Source organism: Budorcas taxicolor, chromosome 3 (genome assembly GCF_023091745.1).
Source record: "Budorcas taxicolor isolate Tak-1 chromosome 3, Takin1.1, whole genome shotgun sequence".
Classification (NCBI taxonomy): Eukaryota; Metazoa; Chordata; class Mammalia; order Artiodactyla; family Bovidae; genus Budorcas; species Budorcas taxicolor.
Window position 1 is genome coordinate 107,106,301 of NC_068912.1, and position 20,241 is coordinate 107,126,541.

Below are 20,241 nucleotides of genomic sequence, written 5' to 3' on the forward strand. Positions count from 1 at the left end.
TATTTATCCTTACACTAATACTACACTATCTTGATTAGTGTGCTTTGTATTAAGTTTTGAAATTGGGAAGGTGAGAGTCCTTCAACATTGTTCTTCAGGATTCTTTTGGCTATTCTGGGCCTCTTATAATTCTATGTGAATTTTAAGATTAATTTGTTGATTTTGGGGGGCTGAAACTCCAATACTTTGGCCATCTGATGTGAAGAACCAACTCATTGGGAAAGACTCTGATGCTGGGAAAGATTGAAGGCAAGAGAAGGGGATGACAGAGGATGAGATGGTTGGATGGTATCACCGATGGGGATGATGGACATGAGTTTGTGTAGGCTCCAGGAGTTGGTGATGGACAGGGAAGCCTGGCATGCTGCAGTCCATGGGGTCGCAGACAGTTGGACACAACTGAGGAACTGAACTGAACTGAACTGCTGATTTTGACAAAGAAGCTAGCTGAGAGTCTGATAGGGAATATGCTGAATATGTAGAATAATTTGAGAAGTATTGCCATTGTAAGAATCTTGTCTTCTGATCATGAACATGGATGACTTCACATTTTAAAGGTTTTCTTTAATTTCCTTTGCTAATATTTTGTACTTTATGTTTTACCCTTCTTTGTTAAATTTTTAAAATTCTTTTTTATGCTATTATAAATGGAATTGTTTTCTTAATTGCATTTTCAGATTGTTTTCAAATATATTATATGCCATATTCTCTCTCTCCTCTCCTTTTGAGACTCTATAATTATATGTGAAGTGAAAGTGAAAGTCTTTCAGTCGTGTCTGACTCTTTGTGACACTGTGGACTATACAGTGCATGGAATTATCCAGGCCAGCACACTGGAGTGGGTAGCTGTTCCCTCCTCCATGGGATCTTCCCAATCCAGGGATTGAACCCAGGTCTCCCACATTGCAGGTGGATTCTTTACCAGCTGAGCCACCAGGGAAGCCCAATTATACATAGACTGCCTTATATTATTCCATAGATAACTGATATTTTTTCCCTATAGTCTTTTTTCTCTACGTTAATTTTGATCATTTTTATTCATCTGTCTCTTCACATTAACCGATTCTTTTACAGTATCCAATCTACCATTAAGCCCATTCAATGAGTTGATTTCAGACATTGTATTTTCCAGTTCTAGAATTTTCATTTGTTTATGTTTACAATAGTTTGGTTAGCTTTTTCTCTTTATAGCTAAAATTTTCATAAATTTCAAGTTTTCTTGCTTTTCTGCATGTCTCATGATTTCATAGTGTGTTCCAGGTACTGTTTATAAAAGGACAGAAGCTAATGCAATGTGTGTGTGTGTGACAGATGCTCAGTCATGTCTGACTCTTTGACAGCTCGTGGACTGTAGCCCACCAGGTTCCTCTGTTCATGGGATTCTCCAGGCAAGAATACTGGAGTGGGTCGCCATTCCCTTCTCCAGAGGATCTTCCTGACCAAGGGACTGAATCCGGGTCTCTTGCATTTCAGGCAGATTCTTTACCATCTGAGTCAGCAGAGAAGCCCCTAATATAGTATATTACTTGTTTCCCCAAAAGTAAAACCCTTTCCTCTAACCGTTAGAGGAAATGATCATTCAGATTCCCCCTAGAGTAGGGTTGAAGATGAGTTGTCACTTTTTTGGAGTGACGTCACTTAATTAGATTGATTTCACCTGTGGTTAATCCAAATGCCAACCTTCCCAGGTGCTGCTTTTTGATCTTGCTAGAATTTGAGCTGTAAATGTGTTGGTTGCACTTCTATATATTTGCGATTCATCTTTTTATAAACTTTTATTTATGTATGGCTGCACTGGGTCTTCATTGCTGTGAGTGGGCTTTCTCTCGTTGCAGCAAGTGGGGGCTTCTCTCTACTTGCAGTGCCTGGGCTTCTCATTGCGGCGGCTTCTCTTGTGGAGCGCTGGCTCTAAGGCACTTGGGCTCAGGAGTTTCAGCTCGTGGGCTCTAGAGTGCAGGCTCAGTAGTTGCGGCACAGAAACCTAGTTGCTCCATGGAGTGTGGGATCTCAGTTCCTGGACCAGGGGTTGAATCTGTGTCCCCTGCATTAGCAGGCAGATTCTTAAGGGATTCATCTCTAGAGTCAACTCCGACAGAGTCCCAAAATGTAATCACCCCGAGAACGTGCACGACTACGTTATTTATGTCTGTCAGCATCAAAACTAAATCTCCTCAGCATTAAACCCAGAGGAAATATAACTCCTCTTTTCTAGGATTCCAAGCAAGAGTCATTCGTTGGCTTCAACTGGGTCATGTGCCTAATATAGACCATTTTTGAGAATACAGTAAGGACAAAAAGCGAAACGCATAAACTATGTGAACAATTTGCTACCATTTGTTTCAAAAAGGGTAAAGAAAATGTGTGTATATATGTGTAGACAGAATCTCTAGAATACCGAAAACATTGGTGGCCTCTAGGGAGGGGAACAGGATGCTTGGGAAAGATTTTTCATTGTATATCCAGTTTGAATTTTAAGCCACATAAGTTACCTATTCAAAAAAATTAAATGAAAAATTGAAATGCAGTTGCCAAAATATTCAGTGGTTTCCTTTGTGGCAGTCAGGGTTAAAAAGCACAGATCAAATAAGTTATGAGTCCCATTTGCCAGATGAAGGGAGGTGGCAAGGGCAGCAAGTAACTTCATGTTTCATCATCAAAAGCAAAGAACTTCACAGCCATTCTGTCCGCTAACCTTCTCAGTCCTATTCTTACCAGCCTAGTTGTTCAAAAAGATAGCTCTGCTTGTTCTTATTAGAATGCTTACAGGACGGGGATCTTGGAGCTGGCTCCTTGCTTTCACCGACTCATAACATTGCTGTCCTACTTTCTCAAAAACCCGATTAAGGCACAAAGTTTGCTAAATATACAAAGACAAAGAAGCAGGGTTGCTGGTTCCAGAGCTGTTTATGGATATCTGATGTAAAGGAAGCTTTCGGATATCCTGTAAAGACATCAGGGCAATTCTTCCCAACAAATACAACTAAGTGTTCTCAATCACACATTTTTTACCTTTAGGTAAATATAATCTTGTGGGATTTGCTTTCCCTTCATTCTGTCGACACAACCCAGAGCTCAGGAATAAAAGATATCTTTGAATGAAAGAGCATGTACCTACACTAAGCCTTGATTAGTATTCTGCTATCCTCTGATTTTTCCAATTGGCCTCTGCTTTCCCATAAATATGTATGCACTTAAAACCATTTGGGACTTTAAGAATTCAGAGAAGTTTGTGTATTTAGAGAAAATAAAACACCCTAACCCAGGGCCACAGCACAGGATCTTGCTGGAAGGCCTCCAGTTTGCTTCTCCATTGTGATGGATTAATGATTAGTTTAAGAAAACGTGCTTGGCTCACACAAGGAATAAGCAGGACCCTGCTTGAATGCCAAATCCCCTATTTCCAATTCTGAGACTAGGACACAATGTGCTTTCCCTTTTGAGAATTGCACAGTGGTAAAGAATCCGCCTGCCAGTGCAGGAGATGCAGATTCAGGTTGGAGCCCTGGGGGAAGGAAATGGCAACCCACTCCAGTGTTCTTGCCTGGAGAATTCCATGGACAGAGGAGCCTGGGAGGCTATAGTCCATGGGGTTGAGAAGAGCTGGACACAACTGAGCACTGCTCACTGCTTCAGTTTGTTATATTCAAGCCTTACAGTTGACATTTATGGCTTAAAATGCTCTAAGACTAACAATGAACAATCTGAAAAGAAAATTACAAAAACAATTCCATTTAAAATAGCATCTAATAGATCATCAACAAGGACCCACTGCATGGCACAGGGAGCTCTGCCCAATACTCTGTAATAACGTATGGGAAAGAATCTGAAAAATAATTTATGTATAACTGAATCACTTCATGTGCACCTGAAACAAATATAACATTGTAAATCAACTATATTCCAGTTTAAAATAAACATATTTTTAAAGAGCATCTAAAAAATACTTAGGAATTAACTTAACCAAGGAGGTGGAAGACTTATACCATGAAAACTATAACATATATCTGAAAGAATATTAAAGACATTAATAAGTGGAAAGAAATCTCATGTTCAGGGACTGTTAGACTTATTAAGACAGCAATACTACCCTAAGCAATTTACAGATTTAATGCTATCTCTATCAAAATCTCAATTTTTCTGCAGAAATAGAAAAGCTCATCCTAAAATTCATACAATCTCTAGTATTTATTTGGCTGTGCCAGACTTTAGTTACAGCAAGTGGGATCGTCGATCTTCACTGTGGCATGCAGGATCTTTAGTTGTGGTATGTGGGATCTAGTTCCCTGACTGGGGATCAAACTCAGTCCCCTGCATTGGGAGTTCGGCGGCTTAGCCACTGGATCACCAGGGAAATCCCCTGGAGGAACTTTACATTTGTGCATCAAAAGATACTATCAACAGAGTAAAAAGGCAATTACAGGATGGGAGAGAACATTTGCAAATTACATATCTGAATCAGCATCCCAAATATATAGAAAACTCCTAAAACTCCGTCACAAAAAAACACCTCAATTAAGAATGAACAAAAGACTTAATAGACATATATCCATATAATAGTCAAGATATACAAATGGCCAGTAAGCCCATGAAAAGATGCAACATCACTAATAATTATGGAAATACAAATAAAAAGTACAGTGAGATACCCCACTTCTATCTGGTGGCTATCAAAAAACTCCAGAAAACATCAAATGTTGGTGAAGACATGGATAAATTAGAAGTCTTCTGCACTATTGGTGGGAGTGTAATTGAAAGCAGGGTCTCAAGGAGGAATCTGCATAACCCTATTGATAGTAGCATTATTCACAACAGCTAAAACATGGAAGCAACCCCAGAGTCTCTTGACAGATGAATGGATAAACAAGATGTGCTACATGCACACAATGGAAAACTACTCAGCCTCAAAAAAGAAGTTCTGATATACGCTATGTATGTTAAGTGACATAATTCTGACACAAAAAGACAAATACTGTATGATTCCACTTATAATGAGGTACTGAGAGCAGTCAACATCACAGACCTAGAAAGTGGGTGCTAGGGGCACGAGGGAGTGGGAAGTTATTGTTTCATGGGTATAGTTTCAGTTTTCCAAGATGAAAAGACTTCTGGAGATGGATGGTCATACAACAATGTAAACGTTACTTAATACCACTGAACTGTACACTGAAAAATAGTTAAGATGAGGAATTTCTTGGTTTCCTGGTCCAGTGGTTAGGACTCTGCTTTCGCTGCCGAGGATGCAGGTTTGATCCCTAGTTGGGGAACTAAGATCCTGCAAGCCACAAGGTCAAAAATTTAAAAAAGAAAAAAAAGATTGAGATGGTATGTTTTATGTTATATGCATTTTAAGACAAAAAAATAGTTCAAGAAATTCTCAAGATATCTGAGGTTTTCATTATATTCTCAACATTTAATTTTCTAGGGATCATACCTTCCCTTCTACATCTGAATTTTCTCTTTTAAAAACATGTTTGTAAGCATTTCAATCAGAAGTACTAACATACCACTGATATTCCCTTGATGCTAATTTTTAAGGTAAAGGCATTTTACCAAACTTAAAAAATAGGTTGCAACCTCATTATTGAAAAGTATGATCCAAAAGAAAATAGAACAAATAGGATGGAGCAATCCTTTATTTTTAGACTCTCTCACAAAGGGGATTTTAGTACATAGAGTTTCCAGTGGAGAAGAGAGAACGTGAGAATCAGTCTCCAGCCACTGGCAGCTGCTCCGCTCAGGGCCGAAGATCCTCCTGGCCCGAGTGGTGAGGTGGAGGTGTGTACTTCCCTTCCTTGATTAGCTTATCCCGCTGTCTCTTGATGGCATTCAGACGTTTCATCTGTCAAAGGAGGAAAATATTTAAAGTCGGAGGGAGATGCGCACCAGAAAGTGAGCACGGGAGAAGCTGAATACAAAACTGGTTTCCGTTTTAAACTATGGAAGCTTTTCATCCTGGAGGGCCTCTGAGATAAATCTCATCTTTAAAGAATCAATTTCTGCTGTATATATAGTAATACCTCCTTGAAAACGGGTAACTAGTATGTTCCTATTATACAGAGGAATATAAGCATTTACAAAAATAATAGAGATACAGCAGCTTTAAGAGGTATACTTGTGCATGCTAAAATCTTTAAAAATATGAAAAGCTGACATCACTTCACACATATGCCGGTGACTGCTCACTAGGTAGGAATGAAGCAGAAACAGGCCAATGAGGTCTGTGGGCCGCATTGAAAGACCTGCTATGTGCTCAGCCAGTAGTCGCTCAGAGAGGCAGGGCCTTGAGTTCTGCCTTTTCCCCTCAGCAGGACGTGCCCTACGGATGAAAATCAAGCTATCCAAGACTGTGTGAGAGCCGCAATTAACGGATTCTGGGACAGGGAAAACAGACTTACCAATCCTGAATGCACTATTCCTTGGCTCAAAACCCAATGGCTTTCATCTTACTGAGAGGAAAAGCTGAATCCTTCCCTAGAGGGGCTTATAAGACCCTTCTCTTATGTCTTTAAATCTTCCTCCAGCTCTCTCTGCTCCAACTCAGAGACCCTTCCATTCGCTGCTTCCTCCCTCAAGTGTACGTGGTTCACAATCTCCAAGTCTCTGCTCAAATGTTTTCTATCCTTGAGCTCTTTTAGGAGCACTCCACTGAAGCACAGAGCAACCATACCAGTGCTTCCTATCCTTCTGTTTATTTTCCCCACTGCACTTACCAACACCTGACATGCTATTTCTTACCTTGTTTGTAGATTTTCTGTATCCCACCCCCAACCCTTGCCCCACGAATGAGTTCCATTAGGGCAGGGGCTTTTCGCTGTTTTGCTTACTGCTATATTCCCAGTACCTGGAACAGTTCCTGACATAATAGGTGATCCAAAAAATACTTTTTGAGTGAATGACTAGGTTTCCACAAAGGCATGAAGGGGCAGTACATTCAATTAAACATCCCATTAACTTTAAAGAATGAGGACGTAACTTCAGTAGAAAAAAACTTTAGGTATTCCCAATACTAAACATTAACCATTTAAAAAACTGTATTCTTAACATTTCTCTAGTAAAGAATTTCCCAACATAAAACTAGTTATGGTTGAGGTATCATACAGCCGTATGTCAAATGTCTCTCCCAGCTAGAACCAATCATGACTTGGTGTTCTGAATATAAGCACAGGGTCTAGAATCAGCACTGCCAGGTTCCAGTGCTATTTCCACCTCTTACTGGGCTATGTGACCTTAGGTAATGGACTTAATATTTCCTTGCTTCTATGTTTTAATCATACAGTGGGGAAAATAATTCTACAGCATCTCATAGGAGATTATTGCAAGAAATATATGTACTATTACATTCTAAGAACTTAGAAAAGTGTTTGATTCTAATTCTTTGATTCACTAACATCTTCACTTAGATGACCTCTAAAACGGTAACATCTCTCTTCAGAAATTCACAGGATGAGGAAGTGACCTTAGAGCAACACTATATTTCCAGATAAGGAAACCAAGATTAGATGGGAAAGACTTTCTTGAAGTCACAAAACTAGTGGTGGTAAAACCAGCATCAAAATCCAGCTCTCCCAACTCCCAATCTAATATTCTTTCTACCTCATCACACTGTCTCTTCTTGGTGTAAATTTTCCATAATAAATCAAGTGTTAATCTGAGCAAGGAATAAGTGGGGAGAGAAGTGGGGAGAGAAGAAGAGAAGTTATGACATGCTGCGAACTAACTAGCTGGTTGGTGGCCAGCCACCACCCACTCCTTGTCTACTACAGTATCACTCAATGATCAATATTCTTCCAGAGAACACGACAAAATTATTACCTGACAACCATTTATTCCTTCCAAATGTGGCTTTACTTCACCCAAATGCCAATAGCAGATTATAAAAGACAAGCTATTTTAAAATGGATACAGATAACTTTAGAGATATATTTAACTGAAAATCTAAATTGTATTCCTGAATCCCAAGGAGTTGACAGTAATAAAAATAATTCTATGTTATATGTGGAGCACAGAAATAGGCAAAATGACAGCCCATAGCTAAAGATTTCTTCTCTAAAGGGGAACAGGACCCTATATGTTATGCAATTCATTCAACTCTTGAGGAGGTAAACACTATGCTACTAACACTTTTTCCCCTGTATTTTCGGTCAGGATCACCTAAAACAATCTCATTAACACCTCCATCTTCTGCAGAGTAGAAATCTAGAGGTTGTTTTATTAGGTTCAGTGTAATAGAGCTACAGGATTTTAACCTCTTCCCCAGTGAGGGTTCAATGAATTTGAAATATATTTGCCCAAACATTTTCAAGGACAAACACCCAAGGCTAGTTGATACTCTTTACTTTCCAGCCTACGCAAAAATGGAAGTCTACATATGCAATTTCTAACCTGATGGCTGCAGCAGGGTACAATGCTAAGGAAAATATTGGGTTCGCCAACAAGTTTGATGGGAAAACCCTAATGAACTTTTTGGCCAGCCCAATATGTGAGACTATGAGGAAGAACACTGAACAGGTTAACACAGTTAACTTCCTTGACATGGTACCTAAGTAGAGAAGGTATTTCACACAAAAGTTTTGCCAGTTCACATGGGGCAAGCCAATGCCCAGTGATCAGTTAGAAGTATTTAAAAGTAGCTCTAGAGAAACAAGAAAGTAATTCCATTCCCATCTTCATCACTTCCTCACCGTTTTCTGTCGAAGCAGACATTCTCTGAAATCCTCAAATTCTATTTTGCACTCCTTCTCTGCTCGGATACTACCGATTCCATGTGCACACTCTATCCATTCTTTCTCAAAAGCATGGCATCGAGCTGGAATCCTGTGAGGCTGCTCAGCACTCTGGATTGTCATCCAGTGGTCTAAGTCAACACCCAGCTTTTTCTGCACATCAATGAATGGCATGGCTGAAGTGGAAGGGGAAAAAAAGGAATGCCATAAAGTTGCAGTCAAAAGAGAAATTTCTGAGAAAAATGAGATAATTATGACAAACCACCCTCTAGAAAGATATTTTGTACCAGTCTCCCAATTTCTTCTCCCCAAACTTTTTCATTACACAAGTTCTTCCAGTTCACGGTAGATAAGCAATTTTCATGCTTTCACAAAACTCACACTCCAGGAAAAGGCAACTTGAACCAAAAAACAATGCATTAAAAATCCTCTATATTGATAAGGTCATTTTAATCAAAAGTTAAAAAGTGTGTTTTATTGCATTTTCAAAATATATGTTATTTATTTGGCAGTGCAGGGTCTTAGTTGCAGCATGCAGGATCTTTAGCTGCCGCAGGCGAACTGGGCTCTAGTTTCCTAACCAGGAATTGAACCCAGGCCCTGCACTGGGAGTGTAGAGTCTAAGCTACTGGACCACTAAAGAAGTCCCTGTATTGAATATTTTGACTCACTAATCCCAATGCTTTGAGACAGATCTGAAGAAATAACTGAAATAAAAAAGCACAGCATAAAAACATTTCTTTCCACTTTTCGATCCATAATAACTTAAGAAGCCATCTTGAAGCAGGAATGTCATCCTGTGTTAGCACAGCATCAGCTCGTAGACCTTTCATAGTACCTTGCACGCCCCTGTAATATACTATTCATATGCACATCTCCCTTTCGAACAACTTTGAGGATAGGGACCAGTCAGGTAGGAGCTCAATAATTGTTGGGGGGAAAAAAAAAGAAATTCAAACAACTTAAAAGTGCAACAATAGAGAAAGTTAAAGTGTTTGTCTCTCAGTCATGTCCCCACTCTTTTCCACACCATGGACTGTAGCCCACCCGGCTCCTCCGTCCATGGAATTCTCCAGGCAAGAATACTAGAGTTGGTTGCCATGCCCTTCCAGGGGATCTTCCCAACCTAGGGATCGAACCCAGGGCTTCTGCATTTCAGGCAGATTCTTTTTTTTTTTTTTTTAAAAGAGGCTCTCTTTTTTTTTTTTTTTATTGAATTTGTTATGATATTGTTCTGTTTTATGTTTTGGTTTCTTGGTCAAGAAGTGTGTGGGATCTTAGTTCCCTGATCAGGGACTGAACCCGTACCCCTTGCATTGGAAGGTAAAGTCTCAACCACTGGGCCACCAGGGAATTCCCTCAGGCAGATTCTTTACTGTCTTAGCCACCAGTGAAGTAAGAGAAATGAATAATTAAATCCAGTACCCATCTGGTAGACAATGGTGGGGGAAGGATAATACACATGAAATACACATTTTAATGTTTAATGAAAAAAAGGAGGGGGTTACAGTAATGTAAAAAAAAAAAACTTCAAAAGAAGACTGAAAGGAAGCACAAAAAAAGGTCAACAGTTATGTTTATGAGTGGCAGGCTTACAGGTGAATGTAATTTTAAAGTTTTCTACCCAGTGATTTCTACCCAGATTGATAGTTTTCTTTCAGTCATTTACTGAGTAATAATGTTCCAGTCACTGGGATGGGGGTGGTGGGGAGCAGCTGCAACCTAAGCACTAGCATAGGACACACAGAGGGAGCTGGGAGTCAACGGGCGACCACAAGACGTAAGGAGGAAGCACCTATTCTGTCCGGGAAACTGGGAAAATGCCTTTAAGATGGGTGGCGTTTGATACGGATCAAGGCCAGGTCGGTGACAGAGTATTCCATTGGGGCACACGCTGCACGAGTTACAGCCGGTGTGCTGGGTTATGTCTGGGGTACACTGAGCACCCAGACGCGGCTGGAGCGCAGAGTGCACGTCGGGAAGAACGCAAAGAGCTTTAGAGGTTGGCAGGGCCTAAATCCCGCAAGGCCACTCAGCAAGCTGGGAAAGGACCGTGGACTTCAGGTTAAGAAACAAAAGGCCAAGTATGAGTCTGTCAGAAAGTTAAGCCAACCTGGAAAAAGAGCCGAGAGAGACGCGCTCTACAGGCTTCAGTGACATAGGCTGTGTGGACCAAGGAGCCTGGGAAAGCAGAAAATATGGCCAGGAGAAAGGTCATCCACCCAGCAAGCCAAGAGGAAATCTGTTAAAGAGCTCTCGGAAGGACGCGCTTTAGGCGCTATCGCCCAGCGGACACACACGGCCCCTACCGTCCGGCTGCTGTGTCCTTTTCTCCTCGCTGGCCGCCTCTCCTAGACGATCCTCAGGCGACAAGGAGGCCTGCCGCAAAGGAAGCCCGCTGCGCGACTCTTGCAGCGCGACGCCGGGATCCGACCTGCCTTCCGCCGTCGCGCCCCGGAACCATAGAGACCAAGCCCATCTGTCTGCGCCTGCGCGGCCGTCTGAGTTGACCTCCAGAGACTGCGAACGAGCGGACCTTGCCCAGATAACGGCGTGAGAGGCATCCCCAGGGTTTAGTGATTTCCTGCTGCTTCCTCCTTCAGTTCCTGGGACTCTCACCACAGCTATGATTGGTGAGGGACTTGACCAAGGAAACCCTCTTCATCCCCTTCCAGTGGCGGTTAAGCTCATGGAGTGTGAACACACCCAGGGTGGGTTCCAGTTCTTGCTCCGCCACTTGTGTGTCACCTGGCAAAATTTCTTAGCCTCACTATGTTTCTGTTTCATCTAAGATAAAAATAATCTTAAAAGATAAAAATACAGTGTATAGGGTTGCTTGGGGGATTAAATGAGTTCTATTAAAGCACTGGGTTTCCCAGGTTGCCTTAGTGGTAAAGAACCCGCCTGCCAATGCAGGAGATGTAAGAGAAGAGGGTTCGATCCCTGGGTCAGGAAAACCCTCTATGGCAACCCACTGCAATATTCTTGCCTGAAGAATTCCATGGACAGAGGAGCCTGGCTAGTTACTGCCCATAGAGTCTCAAGAGTCGGACAGGATTTAGCGAGTAAACCACCACCAAACCACTGAGGCTTTTACTAGCACGTGGAAGGCACTCTAAGACAATCGCAGTTCTTTGTGTCTCAGTTTTTAAAGTTTGCAGATTCTGGAGAGTCGTCAGAGACCATGCCCCGCTGTTTCCGAACCTCCAGAGGTTCCACTTGATTACAGCAGGAGCCCCAAATTCACTGGAGACAGAAGGTTTTGTTGGTGCAGATGGGGGTAGAGGGGCCGAGTCAGTCAGCAGGTGCATGAGGCCCAGGGACATGGGGGTAGGTTAGGGCACATTCATCTTACTAGGATTCAGTGGCTTCTTCCCTGTGGAAGAGAGAGCATCTTGAGGGCGGAGCAATTTGAAGAGCAGTGAGGGAGAGGTTAGGTTCTGCCGAGCCCTCTGGAGAGAAGGCACCAGGACAGGCAGCAATATCTGTGTGGAAAACTAGGTCAACTGGTGAGTAGGGGGAAATGGGGAGGCTTCTTGGAGGAGGGGTCCGACTTTGACCTGAGTGAGCTCTCAAGAATACTTGGTGTTTCCAAGCAGAATGGGGCAGGGCCCAAAGCCCCTTTTCCTGTGGGTCCCCCTTAAGGGGAAAAAGACATTTGGGGACCCCATAAGCAAGGGGGTGCCAGAATTAGTCCTTAAGGCACGGCTGGGGGCAGACGAGGCACCGAGACACAAAGGCGCAACCGGTGGAGGGTCAGGGGCAGCCTCCAAGCTGGGTGCCAGGTCACAGGAGGATGCAGGACTGCCCATGCTTGATCGGCACGGTGTTGAGCACTGCTGGACGGCCTCGGTAAACACTTCCTTGACGCCATCCTGCTGCAGGGCCGAGCACAGCTTGGATCTGCTGGGCCACCACCTGGCCCAGCTCCTTCAGGCGCCTTTAGGGTGTCAGGTCCTTCTTGGTGCCCACCAAGAGGATGGGCACCTCGGGGCAGTGGTGGCACACTTCTGAATGCCACTTGTGCTGCACATTCTCATAGGAAGGCAGGTGACAATGGAGAAGCAGATGACAAACATGGTCTGAGGGCAGGAGAGTGCGGAGGTGATCATACTCCTCCTGGCCTGCTGTTCCTCCCGTCAACTGCACTCCGGGCATATAGTTGTTGAACACTGGGGATGTACTCCTTGGGGAAGGCGTTGCTTGTGTAGCGTGTTTTGACCACAGCCCCTTTGCTTACCACCACACACCTGATGCTCTGTATGGTGGGTGCAAGGTGCTGTGGGTGGAGACTATGCCTCTTTCCTTTTCTGAGTCCTCCTGGATCAGTGACCTTATGCCCTCCCCAAGGCAGGGAAGATGGGGGTGGCGGCAGTGGCTCTGGACTGCAGATTTCTTTTTCTTTTAAGCGATGAGCTCTCAAAACTGTTAGAGAAGTCCAGTGTTCCAAACTTCCCAGGCTCATTGTCCAAAACTGCCTAATGCCCGGACCGAGAGCTTGCTCTTCCGTGTATTGCAGGAATATCCTGTGATCCAATCTCTCTCTCCCTTGTTTTCTTCTTTCCTTGGAAGGATACTGATTCCTCCCTCCCCCACTTCCATTTCTGCATGCCAAATTCCTGTTCTGCTTCAGGACTTTTGCATAGGTTTTTCTCCAAAATGCATTAACTATCAACCAAGCCCTAGTTTCATCCACTCTGAGGAGAATGCCTGAGGTCCCACGATGTACTGGTTTTGTTCCAGCATTCCAATTCTCCTTTCCTTCCCTCCTCATCAGATATGTACCCCATCTTAGATCAGTTTCAGTTCGGCTAGAATTTCCTGGGCACCTAATGCATGTCCAGCACAGTACTGGAGGATGATGGAAGTGGTAACTCATGGCCCTTGCCTACAAAATACTAGAGGTAGCAAGGGAGTGATCACCACCACCCCTTTCACTTCTCCCATTTAATGTTGGTGATAGCACCTTTCCAGCCATTCCCATTCAGGTAGTAAACTCTGAAGCTGTATTTTGCCTTTTCCTCCTGCTTCATCCAATATTTAATCACTGGCCAAATGCTTTCAAATATTCCTTCAATAGATTTTCAAATTTATTTCTTCCTTTCTGCCTCCTGGCTCCTCACTTCAGTCTGTTTTGCACTAATCTTTCTAAAATATTAATTTCATTGAATCATTCCTCAGATACCAGGTGGGGTAGATTAGTACAAAGATGGCAGTTCAAAAGCCTCCAAGGCCAGAGCTAGCTCACTGTAAGGAAATGAAAACAAAAGCATTATGATAAATGGGAACTGATCCTTGGCCTCAGTTTTGGGGAGAGGGATGGTGGGGAATATGCAACCTGAAGAGCATATGTCCTGGCTAAAGGGGGCAGCAGCTCCTCAGCTCCACTCTTGCTGTCAAGAACCAGGGCTCCAAACTGTCAACTCTTCAAATTTTTCACGGGAGGCCAGACATTTTTTGTTATTGCTTAAATGTGAAACATTCCATTGTAAAAAGCCAGGCAACTAATTTTTTGTTTTTCAAGTGCTGACCAAACAAAACCCATCATGGAAATGGCCTTTGAGCTGCCAGATTTCGAATCTTGGATGGAGAGAAAATTACAGACTGGGAAAGCAATTTACTTTGAACTTTGATGGTTTTTCACATCCAGCCTTACTCTCTTCTTACCCTCTCTTCTTATTATTGTTGCTTTTCTGAAGATTCAAATCTGATCATTCAGAAAACACTTTCTGAGCTCTTATCTCAACCATGACCCTTGTTGAGTTCTTGGGATGAAGGCACAGAATGCCGTGACAAGTGGTTAAAACAAAGATGAATAAACGGAGAATGCAAAGGAAGGGGGTCATTCATATTGCTTGGGCTCTGTGTAAGGTTATTCAAGAAAAGGTCCAGATTTTGGGGTTTGGCATTCAAGACCATGATCTGATTTCTTTCCATTTCTAACTCCTCAGATCCCATTGTTCATCAACCGGTATTCAATACCCTGGTGTTCTCAAACATCCAGAACTGTTCTCATGCTTCCAAATTTTGTCGGATCATTACAGACTTCCCAGTGTCCCCTGGGGCAAATGCCTAATCCGTTCTCGTCGTTTATCGCACGAAGCTTTCTGCGGAATCTTCCTGAACTCCTGAGCATTTACTAGGGCTTTGTTGAGGTCCCACCAGCCCAGTTAAACGTATACTGTTTCGTATTATAGATGTTAACTGTTGATACGCCAAGCCCCTCCATTCGGCCCGGGTGTTGGTGTGGCTGTGCAAGGATGTCCACACGGCGCTCCCGAAGATGGGAAAACTACAGTTCCCAGAAATCCTACGCCAGAACTGCGCCTGCGCCGTTGCTATGCCGCCCATGGGAGCCTGCTTAGATTCCTGGGCTTTTTAGTGATTTAACTCTGCCATGGGGGGGGGAGGGGGGGGAGGGGGGGGCGGGGGGGCGCGTTACCACCTCTTGTATTCCTCTCGTTGATCTCTTTTTCCCTTTTTCTGCAAGCCTCTGCTTCTTGGAATTGTAGTTTTACAACGAAATCAAAAGATGTTATACACAGAGAAACGAGCCTGAGCTGTCGCCTTGTTCATTCTTTATTGGGGAACCCTGAGGCTCAGAGGCCGGGTGGAACAGGTCTAGGCATTCTGTACTTCCCCAAGAGTCTTGCTCCCATCTTCAAAGAACAAGAGGAAGGCTCAGTGTTAATCGAAGCCCCACCACCCCCTCCAACCGGTTCCTGTTCCCGTTCTCCTGAAAACTAGCCTCGCTGCTGCGTGAGCTGGGGCTGTGGACAGCCACAGATTTAATGACCCCTGGATCTATTTCACGAGACTTCTGTCCTTGATCCTTGATCTGCAGGATTTCCTGTTTACACACCTCAGTCATAACCTGATAAAAGCATTTAATGCTACCTTTCTGCAGATATGCCATCTATATAGTTTAGCACATTGGGAACTTTAGGCCTTATCTGATACCACTGTCCAACAGATTTGAATAAACTGGGTAGCCTAAGGATCCTAGCACAAGTGGAAAAGACAAAGTTTGAAAGCTTTCCCCCCAACCCTCACCCCCAAGCCTGGAGCTATAGGATAGACTCAACAAAAGCAATAAGCAAAGCAATCTGAAAGTGAAAGTAACGGATCCCAAGGCCTGAAATAAAATAGCAGAGTGAGTGAGTGAAGTCACTCAGTCGTGTCCGACTCTGTGACCCCATGGATGGTAGCCTACCAGGCTCCTCTGTCCATAGGATTTTCCAGGCAAGAGTACTGGAGTGGGTTGCCATTTCCTTCTCCAGGAGATCTTCCCAACCCAGGGATCGAACCCAGGTCTCCCACATTGTAGGCAGACACTTTACCATCTGAGCCACCAGGGAAGAGCCCAAAATAGCAGAGTGACTCTTAAAGAGCAAAACATGTGCCATCTGGGGGGAGATACAGATGGAGAAGGAAATGGCACCCCACTCCAGTACTCTTGCCTGGAAAATCCCATGGACGGAGGAGTGTGGTAGGCTGCAGTCCGTGGGGTCGCAAAGACACGACTGAAGGACTTCACTTTCACAGTATCAGGTAAAAGATGCAACAAAACCAGGAACCACTGAAGTGGGGAGGAAAGGGCGGGTAGGAGGGAGGCTTGTGGGAGGCATAATTGGATGTTGGTCAACATTCCATCCCTAGAATTAAAGTCCCCTTGCTCTTTTACATGGAGCTTTTTCTTGACTTTAATTAGGCTTCCCAAGTGGTATGATTACATGAAAACACACTAAGGGACTTCCCCAGCAGTCCAGTGGTTATGACTCGGCCTTCCACTGCAGGGTAACCAGTTCACTCCTGGTCAGAGAACTAAGATCCCTGAGTGCTGCTAAAGTATACAGAAAACACAGTAAGGCCAATGGGGCCGTCTACTGCACCAGACATATCTCTCCTCATGAATTAACACACTAGAGTCTAGTTTTATAGACCAATTGGGCTTCCCTGGTGGCTCAGAGGTTAAAGCATCTGCCTCCAATGCGGGAGATCTGGGTTCGATCCCTGGGTCAGGAAGCTCCCCTGGAGAAGGAAATGGCAATCCACTCTAGTATTCTTGCCTGGAGAATCCCATGGACGGAGAGGCCTAGTAGGTTACAGTCCACGGGGTCGCAAAGAGTCGTGTCGACTGAGCAACTTCACCTTCACCGTAGCTTTACCAGTGAGTCAGCCTTCCTGAGTACAGATTAGGGTAACTAAAACACCTGGAGGGAAGCTGTCAAGAGTGGTCTTCCACAGGAAACACTGCTTTCTGTCCAGGTGCACAAGTGAAAGTGAAGTCGCTGTCGTGTCTGACTCAGCGACCCCACGGACTGCAGCCTACCACGCTCCTCCATCCATGGGATTTTCCAGGCAAGAGTACTGGAGTGGATTGCCATTTCCTTCTCCAGAGGATCTTCCCGACCTAGGGATCGAACCCGGGTCTCCTGCACTGTAGGCAGATGCTTTACCATCTGAGCCACAAAGGAAGTCCGTCCAGGTGCACAGAATACATCAAAGCAAGTTTCATCACCTTCCTGCCCAGAGACTGTGAGCCTCTCTAGGGTAAGGACTGCATCTCTCTTACCTTTGCTACAGAGAGACAACCTGCAGAAAGCTTAAAGTTACTTATCTGAGAGTTAAGGAAGAGTTTCAGGTAGTGTACTGACTACTAGCAAAGGGGAGGAGTGGCCACATAACCCATTAGTCACTCATCATTTAAGAGCCAATAGATAATAGTTCAAGGTGCTACTAACAGCTCAGTATAGGGGAAGAGTCATGTAGACTCATAAATGCATTACACAACTACTTCTCAGGTCTCTTTTGCCACCCAGTTCAGGCATCCGGTTCTATCACTCCCATTTGATTTCCTTCAAACTTAAATCTTGGACTAAACTGTTTACTAGTTTGTATTGCCTCACAATGTCAGCACCATTAAGAGCAGGGACTTGGTCTATCCAGCTCAGTGATATATATATTCCTAGTGCCTAGAACACAGTAGGTACTCAACAAGCATTCATCAAAGGGCTACATTAACACTGCCTTCAAGAAGGCAGCAAAGACAACTGCCACTTGGGGCAGCCATTTAGGGATTTAATTCCACGCAGAACAATAGGGGCACCATGATGGACAGTCTGAGAGGAAAATTTAATAATCCATGCAAGAGATAACCAGAACCTTTAAGAATAACAGGTGGATTTAAGAGAACCATTCAACAGCAGCAGCTATAGAATTGGGCTGGATTAAATAAGACACAGATAAGACAAGCCAAAAGAAAAAGGATCTTTAAAAATGTGCCTGTTGGGAAGTGCACCATGCCCTTCTTAGCCAGGCAAAGCCAGAGCCTCATTTCATCATCCTCCCCCATCAATGTTCAGGCCTTTGTTATCTCTAACTGGACAACAAAGAGGCCTGTGACTGGTCTGTCTCTAGTTTGGTATTTGCCCTTCTGTCTGGTACTCACTTCAGTTAGTTTCCCTCAAACTCTTCAGATTCCTACAGAGGAAAGGTCAAACTCCTGGTAGTCAAAGCCCCTCATTATCTAGCCCCTACTACCTACCTTCGAGCTCTCTTCCCAAGATCTATTATGCGTTTTCTACTCTGGTTGAAACAAGAATTTGTGCCTGAACATTGGCACTATTTCCCATCACCCAGCCTTTGCTTATTTCAAGTCCTAATTACTTTTGTCTGAACCCTGTTCACCCTTTGAAACCTCATTCCAACACTACCACCCTAAATGAAGCCTTCCCTGACCACTACTGCTACTTAGAAGCATCTTCCATCTCTTCTCTCGGTCCACTACCTGTACCATTCACATGGCACAGCAGCTTTTACCTTCCCCGCTTACATTTCTTTGCTAGACTGAGCTCCTTTTCAGGAATCAAGACCCATCTAAGTATTTATGTGATACAGGACAGAGTAGGGCTATTTAACATGACTTGTCAGGCTTTTAAAACTCACAGGGTATTCCCTGGTGGTCCAGGTATTGAGACTTCGTGCTTTCACTGCCACAGGCCTGGGTTCAATCCCTAGTCAGGGAACTAACATTCCGCAAGCCACTGGGTGTGCCCCTACCCCCCAAAAAATCATGTATCTCTTCCACAAATAAATAACTCAGAAGATACCAGTAATGCAATACTTGCTGAATGACTGAAAAACATTCAGAGCCAATATAAACATCTTTCCCTACTTTTGTCCTGTTAGCCTGAAGGAATAGTGGGTACTATGCCTCAGAAAATGTGGATCAGGCTACTGCCAAGAGCAGCTAAACAGTTGAAATATAAAAATCATTTTCTTAACAGCACCAACTAGTTTCAAGGAATCACTGAGCCAAGATCTAGGTAAGAGAGAACCCAGACAGCCTAGAACTCAGAGCTGCTCTGTCTCTTAAGGTATTTGCTAACATGGAAAAAGCCCCTGGATGCCCGAATTACACTTTTAGGAACGCCATGGACTGAAGGAGACAAAAGTCAAAACCTAAGGCTGAGCTAAAGTGCAAATCCGCCACTACAGACACCTCAAGCACGGATTCCAAAGTATTACACTTTCAAGATACGGGTGAAACAAAAGGAAACCACTTCTCACATGGACCTGACACCTGGCTGTGTGTTACCTGGATGATCCATGGAACCTCCAGCCTTCAATCTCAATTAAGGTTTGGTAATATTCCTAAAAAACAGGCAGCCAGATAGCCTTCCTACGGGTGGATGCGGCATCCTTTTCCTGTTTATTCCTACAAATAATTTTTCAAATATACTGTCCAGTTCACAGATAACCAGGCACAGAGACAGAACACTATAAGCCACAGCAGCAAAAACATGAGGTCTCTGAATACAGATATTGAAATTTTAGACAAAGTGTCACACCATCCCTACAATGAAGAGCTAATGATTTAAAGTGTGGTTTGGCATTGAGACCTGGAGATTTTTTCCTAGGTAAACCTGCATCTTTTTTTGCTGGAGGTGTCAACCTTATTCAAAGTTCAGGTTAACTGAAACTATAGAAGACTACACACACTCTCAAGGCCTTTTCAAGGAAAGAATCACCAGGGCAGCACAGAAGTCATTGTTCCTTAACAGCACTCAGTTCACCTTGGTAAGCAGAGGAATTTTTCTTCATACCTTGACCCGAGGTGTGACTCTCCCATCCATGATGCACCAAATTTGCCTTTTTTGTAAACTTTCTAATATGTCTATTGATGCTACAGTGCAGGAGCCTGCACACTTTTCTGTAAAGGGCCAAAGAGTATTTTCACCCTGTGGGCCACAGTCTCTGGCTCTGGAGGTGCGATGTGAAAGCAGCCACGGATGCAAACAGGCATGCCAGTGTTCCAATGTAACTTCAGTTACAAAAAATAGGCCACAGTTTGCTGATCCCTGCTAAGTGAGTAACAAAATACAGATTCACTGAAAGGCATCACTGAATTCAGTTGTCATTCATTTTTTATTTTTCAGTCAAACACTTAGAAAGTACAAATTCTAAGAGAATGCAGACGTGATGTTAACAAGGGGCTATTCATTCTGGAAGCTGA

General features: G+C 43.6%; 1 protein-coding gene and 1 pseudogene across 2 annotated transcripts; both read right to left on the reverse strand.

Moving 5' to 3' along the window:
- Window positions 1–5,615: 5,615 nt before the first annotated feature.
- NDUFS5 (NADH:ubiquinone oxidoreductase subunit S5) lies at window positions 5,616–11,185 on the reverse strand. 2 transcript variants are annotated; one of them, XM_052637626.1, is made up of 3 exons: window positions 11,033–11,185; window positions 8,682–8,899; window positions 5,616–5,839 (listed from the first exon to the last, which is right to left on the reverse strand). In XM_052637626.1, the coding sequence occupies exons 2-3, from the start codon at window positions 8,895–8,897 to the stop codon at window positions 5,735–5,737; spliced, it is 321 nt and encodes a 106-aa protein (XP_052493586.1). In that variant the 5' UTR covers window positions 8,898–8,899; window positions 11,033–11,185; the 3' UTR covers window positions 5,616–5,734. The 2 variants fall into 2 exon arrangements, with proteins under 2 accessions (XP_052493586.1, XP_052493587.1); XM_052637627.1 differs by lacking the exon at window positions 11,033–11,185 and adding an exon at window positions 10,837–10,928.
- Window positions 11,186–12,509: 1,324 nt separating this feature from the next.
- Window positions 12,510–13,188, reverse strand: LOC128045624 (rho-related GTP-binding protein RhoG-like; annotated as a pseudogene).
- Window positions 13,189–20,241: the final 7,053 nt, after the last annotated feature.

What these genes read in the sequence shown, in the direction of transcription:
- NDUFS5 (XM_052637626.1), bottom strand. Translation starts at nt 8,897, where the DNA reads ATGCCATTCATTGATGTGCAGAAAAAGCTGGGTGTTGACTTAGACCAC. An exon ending in GTCTGCTTCGACAGAAAACG is followed by an intron (nt 5,840 to 8,681) that starts GTGAGGAAGTGA and finishes CTCCTTTGACAG; the next exon opens with ATGAAACGTCTGAATGCCAT.